At 38.4% G+C, this 21,644-nt stretch overlaps 1 protein-coding gene across 1 annotated transcript in view; it reads left to right on the plus strand.

Moving 5' to 3' along the window:
* Window positions 1-21,644, plus strand: part of LOC126260425 (transient receptor potential cation channel trpm) — a 198,932-nt gene that overhangs the window by 85,909 nt on the left and 91,379 nt on the right. Inside the window, exons 4-9 of the mRNA XM_049957754.1 lie at window positions 4,492-4,651; window positions 5,017-5,153; window positions 5,731-5,887; window positions 14,629-14,776; window positions 20,418-20,604; window positions 20,692-20,822. Of these exons, the coding sequence (XP_049813711.1) occupies window positions 4,492-4,651; window positions 5,017-5,153; window positions 5,731-5,887; window positions 14,629-14,776; window positions 20,418-20,604; window positions 20,692-20,822 (920 nt within the window). The remainder of the gene's footprint in view (window positions 1-4,491; window positions 4,652-5,016; window positions 5,154-5,730; window positions 5,888-14,628; window positions 14,777-20,417; window positions 20,605-20,691; window positions 20,823-21,644) is intronic.

The following is a 21,644-nucleotide window of genomic DNA, read 5'->3' on the forward strand; positions in this document are numbered from 1 at the left end:
GTACCTGTACACGCCATCCAAGCTCTGTTTGACTCAATGCCCAGGTGTATCAAGGCTGTTATTACGGCCAGAGGTGGCTGTTCTGGGTACTGATTTCTCAGGATCTATGCACCCAAATTGCGTGAAAATGTAATCACATGTCAGTTCTAGTATAATATATATATCCAACAAATATCCGTTTATCATCTGCATTTCTTCTTGGCGTAGCAATTTTAATGGCCAGTAGTGTATTTGTTTGGCTGTGTGAGATCGTACAGCTGTTTCACGTACCTAGAGGTAAGAAATAGGCTTTTTTGTATCAAGACATCTCCACAGAAAGTGTGATGACATCTGGAGCACTACTGATTGTGAGCATGATGTTATAGGCCCAAAAACAGACTAACTCACATCTCTACTTTACATGTTCAACTGCATGCTTGAGATCTATATTGGTATTTGGACACTTCCACACACTTGTATGTTGACTTTCTGGCATCAGACAAATTCCGCGCATGTTGATGCAATTGATCACATTATTCCCTCAGCTAATTTCTTCACATGCATCAGTGCTGGGGGGTTTGTAGTTTTGTTTGTATGCCACATTTGTCATGTGGAGATAGTTGAGTACCATTAGAGTAAGCACAGCCATTGCAGTTGTACACACAAAAAAAAGAGGAAAGAGGGCAGTGCACAGCTATACAGCTATGTTGCATCTCCTTGGGGTACCTATGAGTCACAGCTCGTAGGTAACAGTCATCAGTTGAAACTGCTCACTGCAGGAGAGCAGAATGAGTCATCTTCAATATTTTTGTTTTGCAACAGTGGTTGAAGGCTTGGATGACCTCAGTCAGTTTGATTTATGTCAGTTTGATGGGCAACTGCGGGTACTGACAATACTTCTTGCCATAAAGTGACAATGTGCATACAGTCTAAATTTGAAATGACTTGTTAAAGATTTTTGACATTCTGCACAATGTACAGAAGCCACTTCGTCCTGTTTACACAGTACAGTCTGGCATACTGTGCTAAGAAGGTAGGCATACTTTTGCCGTCATTACATAGAAGGCCATACACAGTGATTTTAGTTCTTTCAACATTGCAGCCCAGTCAGCAATCATGAAAATCTAATATATAAGAAACTATCAGCCTCGATTGCAGTAATGAAACCAACCTTTACCTAGGTTTCAGCCCAAGTAATTGAGCCTTCTTCAGAAGATATACCTGATTCTATAATATGTCTATGAGGGCATGCTCTAGAAATGAAACTAAAACAGCCTGAATAGGCGTAATCAAATTTTAAAAATGTGGTACATAGATACTAAGTCACCACCAAGCCTTAAGCTCCGGTGAACGCCGAAGCTTAAGTTAACTCTCGGTGGTGACTTAGTATCTATGTATGGCATTTTTAAAATTTGACTATGCCTATTCAGGATGTTTTATATTAGAATTTTACAGCCAATATCATTCTGGAATGCAAAACTAAGTTTGGCAAAATATCAGATGGCACATTCACTGCTTGTTGGTGCGTGATACAATATGTCTAGAGTTTATAGTGATAGAATGACATACAGCATTTACTTTCAGGCTGTGCAGCTTCTATACTAGTGATAAAACACTGTAAACAGAAAATGGTACAGGGTGTCCCTAAAGGTACATTACAGCTGTAGTGTCATGAAGCCAAGTTGCAATTAACTTAGAGAAAAAAAGTAAAGTTTGTCTCATGCACCAATGCAAGATGCTTTTTTTATGTGTTGTAATGAATAAATGTTTATCTGAAAGATATAACCGTCAATTGACTACACAACAGGTTTTATTTCACAATCTGGATTTCGGCCTTAGGCCATTATCAAGTGTTACAACTGCAACAGATTAAAGCCCAATAAAAGTACATGTATCAGACAACGTATCATAAAAATAACAGGGCAAACAGTTAAATCATTTATGGCTGCATAATTTGTTCTCTTACTTACATTATTATAAATCAGCAGACTTGAGTAGTGGCATCCGATCTTCAGAGAGGAAATGGACTGGCTGGGATAGGTCTTGAAGAGGGGATGGCAGGTCATTCAGACCCTAAATTGAAAGGGATCCATCTTTGAAGTGGCTCTTCACGCCATATTATGTAAACACTGGCATCCTCTACCCACTTTAAAGATAATGTAACCAGCTTGTGTAATAAAGATTCCCCTCCCCATACCACAGATAACATGGTGCAAACTGGGATGCCTTTATGATGATCTGTGACAATAGTTTCACTTATTTTTAAGTCAGTGGCCAAATTTAAAACTTGTGATTTGGTCATCTATTTTCTTCCACAACCATACCAAATGAGTCATACTAATTTCCAGTAAATTAGCATATTATACAAACGTTCTCACATTTAAGTTGGACAAAATTAGTTTACATAACCAAAGATACATGTTTTGATAATGAATTGGGTTCTACTCAAGTCTATTGATGTATAATACTTAAGTAAGAGAACAAATCATGCAGCCATAATTGACTTAACTGTTTGCCCTGCTATTTTTCTGATACTTTGTCTGATACTTGTAGTTTTATTGTGCTTTAATCTGTTGCAACTGTAAGCCTAGATTGTGAAATAAAACTTGCTGTACAGTCAAATGGCAGTTATATCTTTCAGAAAGACTGTGGCTGCATCCAAAGGGACTTCATGAAAACAGGGAGTATGGATTTGAAGCAACCTGTACGCAGAGCAAAGAATAATGATGAAGATATGGAGAGAATCAACACATTGTCCAGTCTTAACCACAGAAATCTGTTCCTAAGACATCAAAAGAACTGCAAATCCCTCATATGACAGTGCACTGGGAACTCCAAAAGCATCCTCATTTGTTTCTGTACTGACTGCACATGTTACAGAAATCAAACCAGATGACATGTCAAAATGTTCTGCTAATGCTCAGGACATTGTTGCACATGAAGGTAGGGACATGCTAGAAATGGTTGGGAATGATTTGAAATATTGACTAGATACTATACCCTGCACAATGGAGTGCACATAGAACTTTATTAAAGAACCAGAATAAAACTTTTGAGTTTGTGGATTATTTTACTTTTCTCCAAGCTAATTACAAGTTGAGTTACATGACACTGAAGTTGTATAGTACCTTTTGGGACACCCTTTACACCTAGCATTTACAACTACAGCTATATCTGATCTTCAGAGAAAGGAATTGTCTGGGATAGGTCTGGAAGAGGGGGTGGCAGGCCATTAAGCCCCTAAGTTGAAAGGGATCCATCTGATGTGAGGAGAAAGGTAGGCGGGGGGTGGGGGGTGGGGAGGCTAAGGAAAGATGAAGAAAACACTGTTGGAGGTTAAGGTGAAAGACAGTATATTAGCAAGTACTGTGACAGCTTCAAGTCAGTGAAAGAAGGGACATAAACAGAAGCAATCATGGATTAAAAGATGAAGACAAAGTGAAAAGTGGAAATAATAAGACAATTAAGGACTGCAAACAAAGGGGAAAGAGAGAGGCAAAAGTTAAACTAAAAAATTTATGTAAAACCATGAGGTAGGGACTGGAAAGAAATAAGACATTGAGAATTGCTGCTAATTATGTTAAGTACTGTCCCACAACAGTTCCAGACATGTCTGTCCAGCAGTGTGTGTGAAGCATCCTTATGTCAAAAAGTGGATATCAACATGACATCTTATTTTCTGCTCACCAAGTGGCAGCTGGATAACAAACATATATGAAGGTTAAGGAAATTTGCAACCTTAAGGATCCAGTGGCCCATTCCCCTTGCAGAAGGATTGAAGGGAAAGGAAGAGGAATGAAGAAAAGGGGCTGGTGAGGTTTAGAAAATGGGGAGAGTTTGGAAAAGTCATCCAGAATCCCATGTCACAGGAGGCTTAACAGATGGAATGAGAGAAAAGACTCAGTTTTCAAAAATTGATTAATTTTGTTGATAAATTGCAATTTTACTTTGTACTGCACTTATTTTCTATTCAAAAGTTATTTCTATCCATGGCACATGGATGTTATTTATTTACCTTATGACTAAATCATTTCATTAGTCTGGTCCATATAATCTGTGGCATATTTCCCTGATTTGGTGTCTGAGTATATGGTAAAGTATGTAGAACCAAAACGAAGTTTTCACTCTGCAGTGGAGTGTGTGCTGATTTGAAACTTCCTGGCAGATTAAAACTGTGTGACGGACCGAGACTTGAACTCAGGACCTTTGCCTTTCACGGGCAAGTGCTCTACCAAGTGAGCTACCCAAGCATGACTCACGTCCCATCCTCACAGCCTTAATTCTGCCAGTTTGGAAGGTAGGAGATGAGATTCTGTCAGAATTAAAGCTGTGAGGATGGGCTGTGAGTCATATTTGGATAGCTCAGTTGGTAGAGCACTTGTCCACAAAAGGCAAAGGTTCCAAGTTGGAGTCTCAATCCAGCACACACAGTTTTAATCTGATAGGAAATTTCATGTATAACCAATTTGTAGTGCAGAAAAGATTTAACACTGTAATCATACTTTTGTCTAGGTGTTACAAGACAGGTTGGTGATGCACTGTTGTTGGAAAGGTCTCAACGTAGTGGTCGTGTCATCAGCATTGGCATTGCCCCATGGGGAATTGTTGAAAATAACCATGAACTCATTGGGCATAACAGGGATGTACCATATCACTCTATTTCTTCACCCAGGTAAATATAAATTACTAATCTTTTTGAGTAGCTTTCACTGAAACACACAAGTCTCATTTGTTTAAAAGAGAGATTATTAATGATGACTTTATAACAGAAATTTATTTAATGACTGAATCACCGTTGTTTATATTTGATAAGTGACCAAGGGCTTGTACAATAAGTTTAGATCCAATTGAATATGTCATAATCATGCAAAATTCATCAATTGATGTGTCACAAAACTGAAATACATGATATTCTAACTATATTGTACTAGTTGAACCAAACTGAGGATGAGATGAGCATGCTATAACATGATGTTTTATCCATGAAACTTTCATGCTAATAAATTTCTATTCTTACTCCTTACAATAAATTTCTAGGTCAAAACTGGCTGTTCTCAATAGCCGCCATGCATATTTTCTTCTGGTTGATAATGGAATAACTGGAAAATATGGTGCTGAAATAATACTCAGGAGAAAGCTTGAAAAATATATATCTATTCAAAAGCTTCATCCAGGTAAGCAAATTTGGTATTTACTTGGCCTTCTCTTATAATTGGCTTGTTTATCTGTAATTTGTTGTCAGCTTCTCTTAAATGGTTCTTTTCAAACTCCAGCTGTGATGTTAAATGGTGTTGTAGTCATTAGTCTTAAGACCATTTTATGCAGCTCTCCTGCTAGTCTGTTTTTTGCAAGTCTTTCTTACCTTCATAACCACTCAACCTGCATCCAGCTGAACCTTTTTACTGTATTCAAGCCTTCATCTGTGTAAAATTTCCCCCCACCACTTCCATAAATTACCAAGGTAACTTCTAATGCCACAGGATGCATCCTATCAACTTACCCCTTCTTTTAGTCAAGATGTGCCATAAAACAGTCTTCTCTCCTACTTGATTCACTACCACTTCATTAGTTACTTGGTCAAACCATTCAATTTTCAACATTCTTATGTAGCACCAAATTTCAACTATGGCATTGATAAATAAAGGACACAACTACTCTAGTGAAATAATACACAATTTGATTGAAATACTGTAAATAAATAAACTGATTGTTTGTCAACTGATGCATATTATTTACAATGTTTTTTTTCAGGTACACACTGTAGCACACCAGTGGTATGTTTAGTAATTGAAGGTGGAACAAACACAATAAGAGCGGTTCTGGAATATGTCACAGACAATCCACCAGTACCTGTGGTTGTGTGTGATGGCTCTGGTCGTGCAGCTGATCTCCTAGCATTTATGCATAAGTAAATATTCTGCTACAGAATTGTGTGGAACATAATTTAATGTTGTGTCATTAATAATATGCCATAGTATCACTAAAATGTTCTAATTCATTGTTGTGACTATTGTGTACTAACTCTCATGGATAATTACAGCAAGTACAGACAGACAGATTAAAAACCATAGGCAGCACCTATTGGATTCCAAGTTGCTGCCAGGATCTGTCACCAGTACAGACTGGTTCAAACAGAATCTTTATGTACGGAACTAAACTTTTCTCTCTCTGGAACTAACAAGAAAGTAAGTGTGTGGTAATGTATAGGAAACCACCAGGACTAGCAACAGGAAAACAGTCACCCAAAATCATATGTCCCAAGACAGTAGTATGCTATCACAAATATTTTTACAAGGAGCAAGGTCTCATGAATATTTTCAAAAATGAATCTGTAACATTTTAAAAACACTTTTCACATTAATAAGTCAATTATAAAAACCTTTAAAAGCACCTTGTGCTTATTTTACAACAAAATGTATTTTATGCAAGCTATGCGGTATAATTTTAAGAAGATTTTATAAAAATATGACACTAAATTCTCAGAATGCAGGGAAATTAATATTGGAGGAAACAGTTGTCTGGCTGTGAGGCCCTAGTTTCTTCCAGGGAATACAATGTTCAAATAACATATGAGAATGCAGCCAGGTGACTTCATCGACAACCGCCAATATTTTAACAGCAGCACACCCTGCCATTATCAAGAAAAACTGTGGCACGTCTGCCAAAGTGTAATATCACAGTGGCTGAGAGGGCTGCTTTACGTTTAGTTAGAGTTAATCTGGATACTGTTATTTTACTTGCGGGCAACGGTAATGGTACCATTGTTTTGGACAAGTGAAAGATGCAGTGTTTACTATCTGATCCAGTATATCGCAGGATCAGTGCTGACCCCACAAAAAGTGTTGAGAGAAAGACCAACAGCCTTCTGAAGAAAAGTTACTTATCACAAGAGTCTATCAAGAGTCTCAATTCTTATTGCACTGTTCTCCCTAGGTTGTATGGCCTCCCTAAGGTCCACAAGGAGAGGGTTCCTCTTCATCTGATTGTAACACTGGTGCTCTGCCATACTGTGTAGCAAAATACCTTGCTATATATATGGGTCAGAATATTGCTACTGTGGAGGACTGGTGTACTGAGCATAAGCGGCACACACATTTACAAAAGGCGCACAAACCTGCCATTGCAGAACACTGTGTTGATACCGGTCATCCTACGGAATATAACAACACCTAGATTCTGGCATGTGCTTCCAATTGTTGAGATGGTGTTATTAAGGAATCTGTTGAAACTAAATTGGCAAGTAATCTTATGAATAGAGATAGTGGTTTTTGTTTAAGTTCTGCATGGGATCCTGCTCTCTCACATGTCAAAAAACTGAGGGACAGAGTTTACAATATCTCATCTGTCGATTATTAATTTCACTGTCAATAACACTTTGTGTGTGTGTGTGTGTGTGTGTGTGTGTGTGTGTGTGTGTGTGTGTGTGTGGGAGAGAGAGAGAGAGAGAGAGAGAGAGAGAGAGAGAGGTTTATGGAGTTCCGAAAAAACAAGGTTTTAAATTTGCTCGCACAGAGCTTACTTGCTGCAGTTTTGCCTCAGAAACTGGCTGGCTGGCCACAAATATTTACAGATTGAAACATGTCACAGTTGTAAAAGAATGAAGGGAGCAATGAATACTGTAAATAAGAGGCTGTTTTTATAAGCATACACAAATAAAAAATTTAATTTTACCAAAGGAAGAATGGTGAGGTACAAGAGTAGAGAAGAAATAATATAAGAGCATTGATGTAAATAAGCTGAAATTTTTCAAACTGAATGTGTTTTGGAAACAGTATGGAAACAAAAATGACAGAAATTACAAACCATATGGAACACATATGGGGTAAATGAATGTAGTTGGGCATTGGAGACATAATACTTTGAGAGAATCAATGTATGTCATAGATAGTATGAACTACTGACATGCAGAAGGAAAGAGCTATGTACAAAATTTTGGAGAATACACTGTAACTGGTTTGAGTGACTACTTTAATGATACAAGGCATAAAATGAGCTGCATTACCTTTTTAGCTTTCTCATAGGATGTAAGTAATACTGCATATTATAGGATGTATGAACTGTTCATTACTGGCACATGCATTGAATAGGTTGTGGTAGGATTAAATCATTAATGGCACATAAAGTCTCACACAATACAACTCTGCCCACAACAATGTGGATGTTTCTTTTAGACAGGAGTACAGGCTAAAAAAATTGGGTATTTTTTAAATATTATGCATGGGGCAGTCATGTGAGCATTGGTTGTGAGGTAGAAGGAAATTTAATGGGAATGATAGTCTGATGTTATAGAGAGAGAATATATCACATGACAGATTTCGCATGACATATATGTATGTACATGGCAGTATTAATATTGAGATCATACTGCTGACAATCATACTCTTGGTGCAAAAAGAGCTAAGAGATAGATGTTCTTAAGACACATATATGATACATAACCAAAAAAGTGAAAGAAAATTCATGAATAGCTGTGAACAAGGGGACAGAAGAACTGCAAATATAGAGCCACTTGCAAAGTGAGTCGAATCTTATGGAAACAAAGTTTAAGATGGTAATGCTAAAAATCTACAAAATGAAAACTGTTGAGATGTAGATTTTGCAGATAGTACAATGGTGCCTCCATATAAAACATGATATAAAAAGAGAAAAAGTGTACATTTTGAAGACAGACATTTGCAAAATTTGCTAAACCAACAACATGTTGATTAGGAATAATGGTTTCCTCCAGAAAGACTTCCTACAAATAACTCAGAGACCTGTATTTCTGACCATTATAAAATAATGCTTTTGTTGTCAAAATGAGGTTGATTAAACGGAAGATGTGCATTGTTATCAACAATGATCACCCTGTAGTAGTAAGAGAGGAAAACTGGTTCAGAGGCAGACTAGCTAGGAAGTAGCTATAATATTGCTGTGATTATTAGGAAAGCAAAAAGTCTAGTCTACACTTCATACTGCATAACCTTTCCCCCCCCCCCCACACAGTTTTTTTTTCTGTTTAGCTCCCCAAACAGGAGCCATTAACTTCAAAAGTTCAAGATATGTTGTATCTCTTTTTATTTATTTACTTGGAATAGTACTGGGATGGCCAGAAAAGTGCCAAATGCTTCCAGATGATATGATTAATACTAGTTGTCCATTTTATGATTGTTCTTGGCTTTGTAAAATGCATCAACCATGGAGGAGCTGAATGTGTGACATTATGTGGTTTCATGGAGTATACACTGAAGAATGGTAACTCTGTTTAAAGAGGCAAGAGCTTTAGGTAGGGCAATTTTTAGTACAGTATTGTTTAATAACAGAAATGCTGTTATACCATGTTGAGAAATCATTATGAGATAGTGATTGTTATTGGTCCTGCAAGTCACCTTATGTACAGGTAAATACTAAAATGAATACAAAAAAATGAATTACTGCATAACTGTCTGAGTCTTGTTCTGTAAAATCAAGATTTTTTAAAAAAATATTGTTATTTCACAGATTAAATACCAAGCAAGGAACACTGTTACTCTTGAGGTTTTAAATTCTGTGCCCTAAACAGATTCACAATCAGTTGTTTTCATAACCTTGTCCCATCTGAGCTTATGCTTCCCTCACACTGATGAAACTTTAAACTTTAATAGGCATCTTGTTATTTAAAAAAAGCAAGCTTTTGGTCAAAAAGGTCTTCATCCAAATTAGACAACATACACACATACTGTCATACAAATGCAACTCTCACACACACATGACCACTATCTCTGGCTGCCGAAGCCAGACTCTGTGCAATACTGCATGATGGGAGAAGCAATATGACTGGTGGGGTAAGGAGGAGGCTGGGGACAGAGAGGGATAGCGGAGTGGGGATGCAGGATGTAAAGTGCTGCTTGTGGGAGCAACAGGGACGAGGTGGATAGAGGAGACAGCAATTACATGCAGTTGGGAGGTTAGATGGAGGGCAGGAGGAGGGAGGGGCAGCAGAAAAGGAGGCAAGGGAAAAAATTGTGGTTGAGTTGGTGGACTAGAGGGTTGTAAAGTGCTGGAGATGGGACACAGAAAGGGATAGGAGAATGGCTCACTAAGGTTGAGGCCAGGAAGGTTATGTAAATGTAAGATATATTGCAGGGAGAGGTCCCACATGATTCAGGAGCATCCAGATTGTGCAGGCTGTGAAACAGTCATTAAAATGAAGAACACTGCATTGGGCAACAAGCTCAGTAACCGAGTGACCTATCTGTTTCTTGGCCACAGTTTGTCGGCAGCCATTCATGCATGCAGCAGCTTGTTGGTTGTCATGCCCATGTAGAATGCAGCACGGTGGTTACAGCTTAGCTTGTAGCTTACAGGACTGGTTTCACAGGTAGCTCTGCCTTTGATAGGATAGATGATGATTGTGAGTGGACTGGAGTAGGTGCTGTTGGGACAAAGTATGGGACAGGTCTTGCATCAAAGTCTGATACAAGGATATGACCCATGAGGTAAGGGTCTGAGAGCTGGGGTTGTGTAGGCACAGATGGCAATAGTGTGTAGGTCCTGTGGGTGATGGAATACCACTGTGGGAGGTGTTGGAAGGAAAGTGAGTAGGATATTCCTCATTTCAGGGTGTGACGAGAGCTAGTCGAAACCCTGGCAGAGTTGCTCCTGTACTGCATGATACTGATTCAGGAGTGGGCTGCTCTGTGCCCTGGTGGTGAAACTTTGGGATATGGTGGGTGACTTGAGAGATAAGGCATGAGAAATATGTTTTATATGAGGTTGGAAGGTTAATTATGGGCTGTGAAGACCTCAGTGAGACCCTTGATATATTTCGAGAGGATCTGCTCATCACTACTGGTGCAATGGCCATGGGTGGCTAGTTTGCATGGGAGGGACTTCTTGGTGAGGAATGGGTGGCAGCTGTTGAGTTGGAAGTGTTGCTGTGGTTGGTAGGTTTGATATGGATGGAGGTGCTGAAGTATGCATCTTTGAGGTGGAGATCAACAAGGAAAGCAGCTTGTCGGGTTGAAGAGCGGGTGCTGATAACTGCCCAGCGGAGTGCCCCACAAACCAAACATCATCATCATTGGGTTGAGGAGGAACAGGTGAAGCAAATGGGGGAGAAGGTGTTGAGGATCTGGTGGAATGTGGGTAGGGTATGCTCAATGTCTATCTATATCATGAAGATATCATAAATGAATCTGAACCAGGAGATAGGTTTGGGATTTTGGATGGTTAGAAATTATTCCTCTACATGGTCCAAGAACATGTTGGCATAGGATGGTGCCATACAGATGCCCATTGTCATACCATGGATTTGTTTGTACGTGATGCCTTCATAGGAGAACTAATTGTGAGTGAGGATGTAGTTGGTCATAGTGACCAGTCAGGCAATGGGAAAGGTAGTGTTCAATAGCAGGAAGGCCATGGGCATTGGGGACGTTAGTGTGAAGGGAGGTGGCATCAATAGCGATGAGCAGGGCAAAGGAACAGGAACCGGTGGAGGAAATGTTTGCTATCTTTTATATAGGAGGGTTGCTTGTTGGTAATAGGCTGAAGATGTTGGTCTACAACAGCAGAGATTCTCCCCATGGAGACACAGTAAATGGATACAATGGGTAGTCATGTGTATTTGGGTTTATGGACTTCAGTATGCGTGTAGAAGGAAGGAGTGCGGGGAGTGGTAGGGGTGAGAAGGGAGACAAATTTAGGGGAGAGGTTCTGGGATGGGCCTGAGGATTTGAGCAAAGACTGGAGGTCCTGCTGATTTTTAGAATGGGGTCACTGTGACAGGGTTTGTAGGTGGATGAATCTGACAGCTGGCAGAGTTCTTCTGCCAGGTAATCCCAGAACCTCTCCCCAGAGTCTCTCTCTCTTCTTACCCCTACCACTCCCTGCACTCCTTCCTTCTACATGCATCCTAGTGTCCATAAACCCAACCACCCATGACACACCATTGTGTCCAGTTACTGTATCTCCACTGGGAGAATCTCTGCTGTTGTATACCAACACCCTCAGCCTATTACCAACAAGCTACCCTCCTATATAAAAGATACCAACCACTTCCTCCACCAACTCTCCACAATTGCTGTTCTTTTACCACATGGTGCCCTACTCATCATTACTGATGGCACCTCCCTTTACGCTAACATCCCTAATGCCCATGGCCTTCCTGCTATTGAACACTACCTATCCCACTGCCTGAGGGGTTCCACACCTACAATCTCCTTCCTGGTCACCAAGAACAAATACATTCTCACCCACAATTACTTCTCTGAGGGGATCACCTACAAGCAAATCCACTGTGTGGTAATGTACACTCCCATGGTACCGTCCTATGCCAACCTATTCATGGACCATGTAGAGAAATAATTTCTAACCACCCAGAATCCCAAACCCCTCTCCTAGTTCAGATTCAGTGGTGATGTTTTTGTGATCTGGATAGAGATTGAGGATACCCTATCCACATTCCTCCAGATCCCCAACACCTTCTCCCCATTTGCTTCAACTGTTCCTCCTCAACCCAACAAGCTGCCTTCCTTGATGTTGATCTCGACCTCAAAGATGCATTACCAAGAAGTTCCTCCCATACAAACTAAACACCCATGGCCATTGAACCTCTAGTGATGAGCAGACTGTCTTGAAATATGCCAGGGGTCTCACTGAGGTCTTCACAGCCCATAATTAACCTTCCACACTTGTACACAACAGATCTCACATGCCTTATCTCTAGTCACTCACCATATCCCAAAGTTTCACCACCAGGCCACAGAACATTCCACTCCTGAATTGGTACCATGCAGTACAGGAGCAACTGAATCACATTCTCCGCCAGGGTTTTGACTAGCTCTCATCACCCCCTGAAATGAGGAATATCCTACCCAATATCCTTACAGCACCTCCCACAGTGGTATTCCATCACCCACAGGACCTACACACTATTGTCATCCATGCCTATGCATCCCCAGTTCCCTGCCCCTTACTTCATGGGTCATATCCTTGTATTAGTCTTTGATGCAAGACCTGTCCCATACCACCTCCCACCACCACCTATTCCAGTCTGGTCACAAGCATCAACTATTCCATCAAAGGCAAGGCTTCCTGTGAAATCAGTCATGTGATCCACAAGGTAAGCTGCAACCATTGTGCTGCATTCTATTTTGCCACGACAACCAACAAGCTATCTGCAACCAAGAAACAGCTATACACCAAGTTGCTGAGCATGTTGCTGAGCATGTTGCTCAACACAACATTCTTCATTTTAAAGATTGCTTCAGAGCCTGTGCCATCCAGATCCTTTTGACGAAAGCCAGCTTTTCTGAACTGCACAGACGGGAACTCTGCCTGCAATATATCATACATTCCTGTAACCCTCCTGGCCTCAGCCTTTGTTGGTCATTGTCTTTCAGCCACCCATCCTCTTCCCTACTGTATCTTCAGCACTGCATAGCCATCTATTCCATCAGTGCATCTCTAGTCTTTTTTTACATGCCTCCTTTTCCACTGCCCCACCCCCTTACCCCTTCCCTCTGGTTAAACTCCTGACTGTTCCCAGCTGCCCTCTCCTCTCTCCACCTCAACCCCGTATGCTCCAGGAAGCCATCCCTACCCTGACTTCCCTCCCTCCTCGCCCCAGCCTTCTCTTTACCCTCACCACCCATACTGCTTCTCCCATCATGCAGTATTGCACACAGTCTGGCCTTGGCAGCCAGAAACAGGGGTCATGTGTGTGTGAGTTGCAGTTGCATTTTTGTGTATGTGAATATGTGTGTGTGTGTGTGTGTGTGTTTGTGTTTTGTCTAATTCAGATGAAGACCTATTTGGCTGAAAGCTAAGTTGTTTGACAGTCTGTTGGTTGTGCCCATCTGTGACTCAACATCTACACTACATAGCTAGCAACAAAGTATCCTTAATCCATCCTGCACTTTTCATGGGTCCTTATTTAAAATATGTAGTTTAAACATAAGGAAATAATGAATTTGTGGATATAAATTAGAATATACACTGTGTGGCAAAAAACATGAAGCAACTAGAAGACATGGTCAGATGTCAGTGTAACTTTGTACATGTAACATCATTAGTGGGTATGTAAATGATTAGAGTTGCAGTTATCTATGGCAGGGAGCATGGCCACCAGAGAGCGTTAATGTTGTTCATGTTTAGTGTCATTAACAGGCCTGGAAAAGTGTATTATGACCACCCAGTGCCAGTATCCTAGATGTCAAGGGCCAGTTAAAACAGTAGTCAGCTGGCTTGCCTCAAGAGAGGATACAACAACTTTATGATGCCCTTTCTAACTGAACCAGTCCATGCATACAGGCCAGGATGTGAGCAACATCATAGTGATAAGTGGGCTCATATTGCCAAATTATTTGTAAATTTGACACAATACTATAGGCACTGAAATAACACCACATACCCACACAACCTATGGCATTTCATTTCACATCATTTTCTCCTTCCTTCTGTGTGCTTCACTTTTTTGTCAGGCAGAGTATTTAGCTACATCAAGCTTTTAAAAATGAGAAAGGGTAAGCAAACATGTCTAAAAGTGATAGTAAGTCACAGTGTTAATATCATAATAATTTAAACTAGCAGATGTAGTAAAGATGTATTTCAAAATATTTACACTAAATTTGGAAAATAATTAAGCCAGTAAAGTAAGATGGAATATCCCTTTTTTTTAACATTCAGGTATGCCTCTGAAAATGGAGAAGCATCAGTCCTGGAAAACATGAAAGAGTATCTTATTACAACAATCCAGAAAACATTTGAAGTCAGCCTAGAACAAGCAGAATGCCTGTATTCTGAACTTTTACAGTGCAGTAGAAAAAAGAATTTGGTAAGTAGAAGTAAATTTTGTCTGTCTTTCAGCCAAGCCTGCTCCAGTTTCTGTGGTATCACTTGTCAAAGTGCTAAGCAGAAGATTCATACAAATAAATACATTGTTTATTTCTTTGTTATAAAATGGAAGAAAGCATGTTTAGATAATTTTTCATGGATGTTGCGTTTCCCAAACAAGAGTGCATTTATGTATCAACATTAGAGCCCCGCATCATAATGTATATTAGAAGGAGTTGTGCTGGTTGTTTATTATTTATTACCAAAAGTATTGACAGAATTAAACTCAAAATCCGAACATGAGAATGAAGAATATACCTGGTCAGATACATAATTTGAACTTTTTAGATACATGAAGTAAAAGGGGCAGTCAAATGAAAATGAGACAGATGACAAAAATGTACATGACTGTTTATTGTTTAAAAAAAAAGTAAGTAAACTGTTTATTGTTTCAAACGTAATCATCTTAACTGTTGATACATTTATCCCACTGTGAGACAAGACATGTTTCCATGGTTGTTTGGCTAGGCTGCAGAAGTTTCACTAGGAAGCCATCACACATCATCTGTACAGTCCCGATGTCTCCCCATGTGATTTCCTTACTTTTGGAGTCCTGAAGAAAGACATTCATGACTGTCGATTGGCTTCAAATGAAGAGGTACACACCTAGGTACAATCATCGTTCTGTAGGCAACAGCAAAGATTTCTTCAAATATGCATTGACTGCCTTGTCTCACAGCAGGATAAATGTGGCATCAGTTATGTGAATACCTTTGAAATAATAAACAGTTTACTTACTTTTTTCCATAAGTCTTGTTTTCATTTGACTTCCCCTTCTATCACAAGGTCTTATTTGGTGACAATTATATGAAACGATAATGCTGTTGTATCTCATACTTTTGGAAAACAGTGGAAAAGGAAGATGGGAGAGGAAACTAACTGAAATTGCTAAGTCAAAAGACTCACAACTGAAGTGATATGTGTAGAGAGAAAATCTAGATTACATTACAGAACTTGGAAGCAACAATGATATCACTCTGTTACTACTTCGTGCTGCTCTTGTACTCTGTGCCTCATTTTTGATTTGTGCCATAAATTTTCACACCTCTTCTCTTCTTCTCTTGATGAATAAATTACTGGCTTCAAGAGCTCAAAATTAAAGTTACGTGGACTTCAGTATCATTTAATTTCCTGCAATAATTGGTCCATATTAGACTGCCACATTGGACTTAAACAAATTGATATGTATAGTTTACTTTTTCAGTATTTTACAAATTGTTAGCCCATTTCAGGTTACATCCCTCTTGATGTGCAACCATGTGCTTCTGAAATGCTTGAGTGATGTATTTCTGATTTTCCATGATTACCACCTCAACCTTGAAGTGGACTGACTAATGCTATTCATTATACAAGGTCTGTTAAAAAAATTCTGGAACTTTATCCATAAAATTTGTCTATGCTTATCTTTTATGTATTATGCATGATCCTGTTCAAAATTCCCTCCTTCACAACTGAACATCCTTTCCATGGGGTTTTCAATTTTGGGAGTAAAAACAAGTCTGCAGGGGCCTGGTCTGGAGAGTACAAAGGATGAGGCAGCGCAGTGATTTTGTTTTTTGAGCAATAATCATGCACCAACAGGAATGGATGTGTGGTTGCATTACCATGATGCAAGAACCATGAATGGTCTTGCCATATTTCAGGCCATTTCCTTCTCACATTTTATCACAGGTGTTGCAGCTCGTCCCAGTAGTACCATTGATTAGCAGTCTGTCCCTGTGCCATGAAGATACGATGAAAAATTACGTATGTTCTGGAATTTCTTAACAGACCTCGTACAACTTAAGTTAAACCTCTATTATTCAAATTTTCATCTGAAATGATGTGGGATATTTAACCACTTACTTATGATGACACACATGAATCAATTGTTAAGCTCAACAACAGACTGAACAGAGGTAACTGCAAATATGTATTAAAATTACTATTATTAGCAGCTCTTACCAATAGTGAACATCACCATCAACCTTCATCACCAGGTAATGAATCTTGTTGTTGTACAGAATGCTGAAGATAGAGGATTTAGTTTTACATAAGTCTACACAGAAAATTTGGCATCAAATTACAAACAGCAGAGATTATTTCTCAGGAAAAACTAGAGAGAAATTAGTAAGACAGCAAAAATTGAAATTGAATTAGTAGTGGAACATGGTATAAGACTGTAATTAAAGACAAAAACTGACTTTAGCATAGCATAGGTAATTTTGGCAGACAATGATGGATAGTAACAGTTTTATTAACACTTTTAGCCAAGTGCAGCAAATGATTCTTCCACAAGACTGTGACAAATTCCTTTCCACTATCTTTCAACCATTACCTTAAATCTCAGTGTGCAGTCAGCTTTAGAAAGGTAAATGAAAATAAACTTAATTTCAAGCACCCTGCCTGCTGATACTGTATGTTTTCATTGTTGAAAGACTGACTGTAACCATTTTCTCTTGTTGAAAGCTTAATAAAGGCCATACTTATTTAGTTTATGAATTGTATGTTTGCGTGAGATGATGGTTTGTTTTGTTCCTTGTTGTCTTTTAACTTGTTAATCTATATCTTCTGATTAATTGAGACGGAACAGGAAATAGGATATAACATGTTTTGCCATTAATTCAAACATTCAGAGTCTTTTTAAATCCTACTTACAAACTCCTGGGATGTGTAGAGAGTGGTTTGTAGATAATGGACTGAATTTAAATCCATTTTCTGAGTTGTAAGGGTCCCATTCTGCAGAAAGAATCATGTGAAAGTTGAGTTCCGATTTCCTTCCCCATCCTTCCCTAATCCAATGGGACCAATGATCTCGCTGTTTGGTCCCCTCCTTCCCCAGAGTCAACCAACCAACCAGTCACGTAAACCAATGTGTGTTGTTCTTCTGCATCTGCTGGATGAAAGAGTAACAGTTATTTACTGTAACTCAGGTAATCATTTCAGTTTAAGTCAGCTAACCAGCGTGGTATCAGTATTCACTGATAGCCACTGTTTGTACTGTGGGCATATGGCTTATTTTCACACAGCAACATTGAATGTGTGCTCGTTCATTCACTTATCATGTTCCATAAGTCACTCAGAGAGAGAGAGAGAGAGAGAGAGAGAATGTGTGTGTGTGTGTGTGTGTGCGCGTGCGTGCGTGCGTGCGTGCGTGCATGCATGCATCCATCTGCTGTTATTTTATCTAACACTTCACTACTTCACATTATGCATTTATGATTTTGATTTCATAAGATTCCATCAGCTACCTTGTAACTGCAATAAATATTGCTGCAGCATAATATAAAACTCCATTCTTACCATAAATAGGAACACAAATTATGTGTAGAAATTATTTTTGCTTACAGTATTATGGTTCTGATTTTTATAGTTCTTCCTAAATCTGATCTTATTATTAACTGTAAACACGTTTAGTGTGTAAATGTACTGGTGCATGAGTGTAAAAATTTCTTGATTCCTGAAGAGGCTGCTGAAAGGTTTTCAGTTACAAACTTATCAAGTGAAAGAATACAAATAATGCTACCATATCCATCTGCAGGACAGCACAGCGAGACAGATTATTATTTACAAAGTAGGCAGAATTAAGCTTTTTTATTGACTAACTTATTCATGCGCTGATGCCATTTCAATTCCTTATCCATTTGTATTTCTAGAAATTTCACAAATTGTTATGTGCAACTTGTTTTCAGTTTCTGATACCTTTTGGTTATTTTTGTTTGTCTGCAATTGCATAGTAAGAGATCTTTGTAAGATAAATAGTTAATTACCAATTTATCGTAAGACTACTCCACTATTCTTCTAACTGTGTCTGGTATGGATGTGTTAGGGCTCTCATACAGTGTACTTGTATCTTCAGGAAACTACAGTTTTTTAAATCGAGTAACTCATTCACATAGATCAAAAACAGGAGTGGACCAAGTGCATATGTATCCCCACTCTGAATTTCATTTTATTCCCATATTATCATTTGTTAATGTGAAGCCTCATTTTCTGTTGCTGAGATATGATGTCACCATGCAATGGGTTGTTGTTAACACTATAATATTTTTGTCACTGCAATAGGTCCTTGCAAAGTTCCAGAAAATGCCATCAGTATTTTCTTTCCTGTTAGAACTGAGTTTGCAAGATCATACTTTACTTTCTTTTTCGAGAGGTGTTCATGGAAGCCAAAGTGTGGTGTTACTAAAATTCTATAGTTAGAAAAGAGGTTGAGTATTCTGTCATAAAGAGCCTTATCAAAAAATTTTGAGGAAATTGGAAGGAGGAAGATGGTTGTATGGTTAGTGACCTGTTGCCTATCTCCAAGGGTGCTACTTTAGTATAATTCAGCCTTTCAGAAAATGCACTTTGGCTCACTGATTTATTACAGAGTTAACATCAAAGGAAGCATTATCAAATCAGCACAAGATTCCAGATATTTGGTCAAAACATAATTGTAGCCAAAAGAGTTTTTGCTTTTCAGTGACTTAATAATATTTGTTATCTCTTTAAAAGTTAAGGTGAAAAAATTGAAATGTGCAGGTGGAGTAAGGAAGGCTTATAAAAGTAAGTCTAATGGATCAGCTGTTGGTGGCCCTCCCCCACACCTCACCCCTCATCACCACCCCTGCGTATTTTCTATTACTATTTGGAATAAATCAATTAATTTAGTTGCCAGTGATTTGAATATTCATCTGTCATCAGTGGAGTGATTGTTAATTGTCTTACCCACTACATTTGTTTCATGCTTAATTACATTCCAAAGTACCTTTGCTTTGCTTATTTACACTGATCCATAAATACTTCATTGTCTCTGCAGTGGGCATTATCATCATATTACTTAGCTGGTTAATATGCAGTAATTACTAGCCACAGTAAAATATTACACTGTTACATTCAACAGATGCAGGAGAATGAAAGGCTTTATTTTACATCACTGTTCCTGTAATATGGGAATGGTTTGTTCCTATGAATGAGCTCATATTCAAATTATTATCTACCCAATGCCTGCTACATGTTATAAGGGTTTACAAAGAAAATTTAGGACCACCCTGTGTGGGTATGAATCACGTGATCATGAAAATAAACTTACATACACATGACACAACAAAATACTAAATTCACAATTTGTGAATAACTGAGTTTGCACAGCTAGTGCTGTATGAAAAACACTGACATATTCGTTTTATGTTGAAGTGTTGAATAACACAAGAGGCAAGAAAAGAGGAATTTTGACATCATAAGGTAGAAAAAAATGATATAGAATACAGTTTGCACTTACTAGAATTTTATGATTTCAGGAACACAAAATTCTATTAAATTTCTATAATTATGCAATGAAAAGGATAAGAAATAAATTTGCATCCGAATATTTTGCAACATATAAAATGTAACAGAATCATCTGAGGATGAAACTCTATAATGTTCACTTTCCTTCTTGAAACATACGGGTTTGAAAATAGTTTAGTAATAAGTAGTTAGAAAAGAAAATTTATTTAAGACAAAACTGACTACTCGCTTCATCATAAAAATATAAGTACATTGTTGTTAACATTTAATTTATGCATGTTACCTGTATGTGCATATTATTTAAAGTTCTCCAAGAACTGCAATAATTTCAGATCACAGTTTTTCGGATCACAGATCGTCCAGAAGGCAAATCCCAGGAACTTGATCAAACAATTCTTACTGCTCTTTTTAAGAGCCAACATTTATCTCCTTCAGAGCAATTAAGTCTTGCTCTTACATGGAATCGTGTGGACATTGCACGTTCAGAAATATTTGTTTATGGCCAAGAGTGGCCTCCTGGTAAGTGGATCCCTTGAATAACATCCTGTAACTTATCCTGAAAATAGTTTCTGGAGTGATGCTATATTTTCTTTTTTCCTTTTTTAGGTGCCCTTGAAGAAGCCATGATGCAAGCTTTGGAACATGATCGCATAGATTTCGTTAAACTCCTCCTCGAAAATGGTGTTAGTATGAGGAAGTTTCTTTCCATACCTCGTCTTGAAGAGCTTTACAATACAGTAAGTTTCAAACAGTGCAAATTAATAATGAACTTTGATGCAGTTTTATGGGGCAATAGCACTCGTGCAGATTTCAATGTGTCAGCTATATTTTACTTTTGTGTAAATGCTGCCTCATAATTTTGTTTATGTTAAGGATTCTTTCACTGGAATTCTATCAGATGCCCCTAACCAATTATTCAAACTTCTGTTAAAAGTTTAGTTCCGTACTATTGACACAGTGGTACTGCCATGTATCACACTGAGTTTGTTGCATTGCACAGAGATCATTTTTGCTATGAATCATAAAATAAGTTGGTAAACATTTCTGGATTTGATGAAGTCATTGTCACTTGTATGCAGGCTTGTTCTATACCTATTCCCCCTCATATCTGAGGCAATGCAGGTAGCATCTACAGTTTCAAAAGCCAATATTTATAGTGAAAATATTTGTGTACCAAACCTATTCACCTCTGTTGCTGTTGTCCAATGATTCCTGTGGGAAAAGACAAATGCCCCATAAGAAAATAGTTATATGTCCCTTAGTTTTTCTCTGTTCATCAGTATTATGATGTGTTATAACTGGATAAGATAAAAAATATCGATACCATCTTTTAAATCGTCATTCAGTAAGATTCAGAATCCCTTCATGATGGTAGTCACATATTGATGATGAATGACTTAGCATCCTGATGACTGTAATTAAGTTCCAGGTGTACCTGCCATTGTTTACATCTACATCCACATACATATTCAGCAAACCACTGTGAAATGCATGACAGAAAGTATTTAGCATTGTATCAGATAATAGCATTTCATCCTATTCCAAATCACATAAAGAGC

The sequence above is a fragment of the Schistocerca nitens genome, chromosome 5 (genome assembly GCF_023898315.1).
Source record: "Schistocerca nitens isolate TAMUIC-IGC-003100 chromosome 5, iqSchNite1.1, whole genome shotgun sequence".
In the NCBI taxonomy this organism is placed as follows: domain Eukaryota; kingdom Metazoa; phylum Arthropoda; class Insecta; order Orthoptera; family Acrididae; genus Schistocerca; species Schistocerca nitens.